This window comes from Rhagoletis pomonella, unplaced genomic scaffold (assembly GCF_013731165.1).
Source record: "Rhagoletis pomonella isolate Grant_MI unplaced genomic scaffold, Rhpom_1.0 Rhpom_scaffold_00867, whole genome shotgun sequence".
Lineage (NCBI taxonomy): Eukaryota > Metazoa > Arthropoda > Insecta > Diptera > Tephritidae > Rhagoletis > Rhagoletis pomonella.
Window position 1 is genome coordinate 17777 of NW_023459421.1, and position 1578 is coordinate 19354.

At 40.1% G+C, this 1578-nt stretch overlaps 1 protein-coding gene across 1 annotated transcript; it reads right to left on the reverse strand.

Annotated features, from left to right (window-relative positions):
- Positions 1-22: 22 nt before the first annotated feature.
- On the reverse strand, positions 23-1359 carry LOC118751634 (protein ANTAGONIST OF LIKE HETEROCHROMATIN PROTEIN 1-like). The gene is made up of 2 exons (XM_036486452.1): positions 827-1359; positions 23-758 (listed from the first exon to the last, which is right to left on the reverse strand). The coding sequence occupies exons 1-2, from the start codon at positions 1132-1134 to the stop codon at positions 380-382; spliced, it is 687 nt and encodes a 228-aa protein (XP_036342345.1). The 5' UTR covers positions 1135-1359; the 3' UTR covers positions 23-379.
- Between the last annotated feature and the right edge of the window lie 219 nt (positions 1360-1578).

Sequence of the window (1578 nt, forward strand, 5' to 3'; positions counted from 1 at the left end):
AATTATTAGGACAATACCAACGTTCTTGGTCATTTAGCATTACAAAAGTTCGGCGAATAATGCGCCATCGAGCGCTCAAAATTCCAAAACTATTCTCGACTACTCGGCGTGCCCGCGAAAGCCTGTAGTTAAATATTTGTTTGCTTCTATTTAAATTGGTACCTGAATATGGCCTCATTATATCTCGCCTCAAAGGAAACGCATTGTCTCCTACAAAAAAGTGAGGAAAGGGTTCAGCTCCACTGCGCAGCGGTCTATCAGGCGGTAATGGCAAAGTATTCGAAATTAGCGATTGCCCAAATTCCGAGACCTGGAATGTCCCTGTGAAATAAAAAAATAAATGCAAACATGAAAGTTCGGATTGCCGACAATTATTTTATTATAACTTGCCTGCATCACTTTGGCTACCATAGCTTCCTATACTAACGGCCGTGAAAGTATATTTCGCGTCACAAGCGGCCATTAAGACTATACTATGAAATTTCTTGTAGTTGAAGAACATCGAACCGGACTTCCTAGGGCATTGTAAGGCGATGTGTTTCCCATCAATTGCACCTACACAATTTGGCATGTTCCACATTGTTTGAAAATCGTTGGCAATATCTTTATACTGCTCTTCGGTGGGTTCCGCTACATAGATAGGTGAAAGCAATCGCCAAAACACGTCGCAAGTTTCCAGAATGATGTTACGCACTGTTGTCCTACCCAGCTTATAGCTCCAGGCTAGAGTTTGGATTGGTGCCGCATGTCCCAAGTGCCTTTAAAATGAAAAAATAATTATGCATTAATTTATAAAGATATTGAAAAAAACCTTAAATTATCTTACAAAAGGGTCAACGAAACACGCTCTTCGACACCAATACGTTGTCTTGGTTTGCGCAAAGCATCAGCCACCAAAGTAAGCAACAAGTTGTATACCGAACGAGTCATCCTTGTGTGTTGGAACAATTGCTCCTCCGTCATGTCCTTTATTCTTTTGAACACTTGACGGTGGTACCCCTTCTTTAACCAATTCCGGTTTATTGGATGGATACCCCACCGCCTAATTCTCTGTTGACGTCGGCGCATTTTACATGCTTTGTACATTTTTATTAAATCCAAAAACATTTTGCACAATCTTAATTTTTCTGTCATTTTTTAGTTTTAAAATTATTCACACAAAATAGCGTTTTCAAAGAATTTAAATAACGGAATGAAATTTCAAACAACTTTCAAGAAAACGCGCAAATCAAAACAAAGAAGAAAATGTCAAAAGTGCGATGACGTGCTGAGTAAGAATCTCTACGTTTCTAAGAAAACTAAGTTAAGTCTAAGTCTTGGCTAACTTACGCTTTAAGATTTGGATAACCCCATATAGGGTTCGGCATACGTAGCATATTAATGGTTGCCTTGCTCAATTTGTTGAACACACCGTTTTAATGTGGCGAAGACAGAACTGTAAAACTACGCACTTTTTGTGCAACTTTGTTGATACCGCGGATGCGGATCACAAAAGCCAATTTGGATTTTTCAGGCCCGTCGAATTGGCCGCATTTCTTTGCCACACAGCGCTCCTCCATCTCACAGCGTCCATCACGG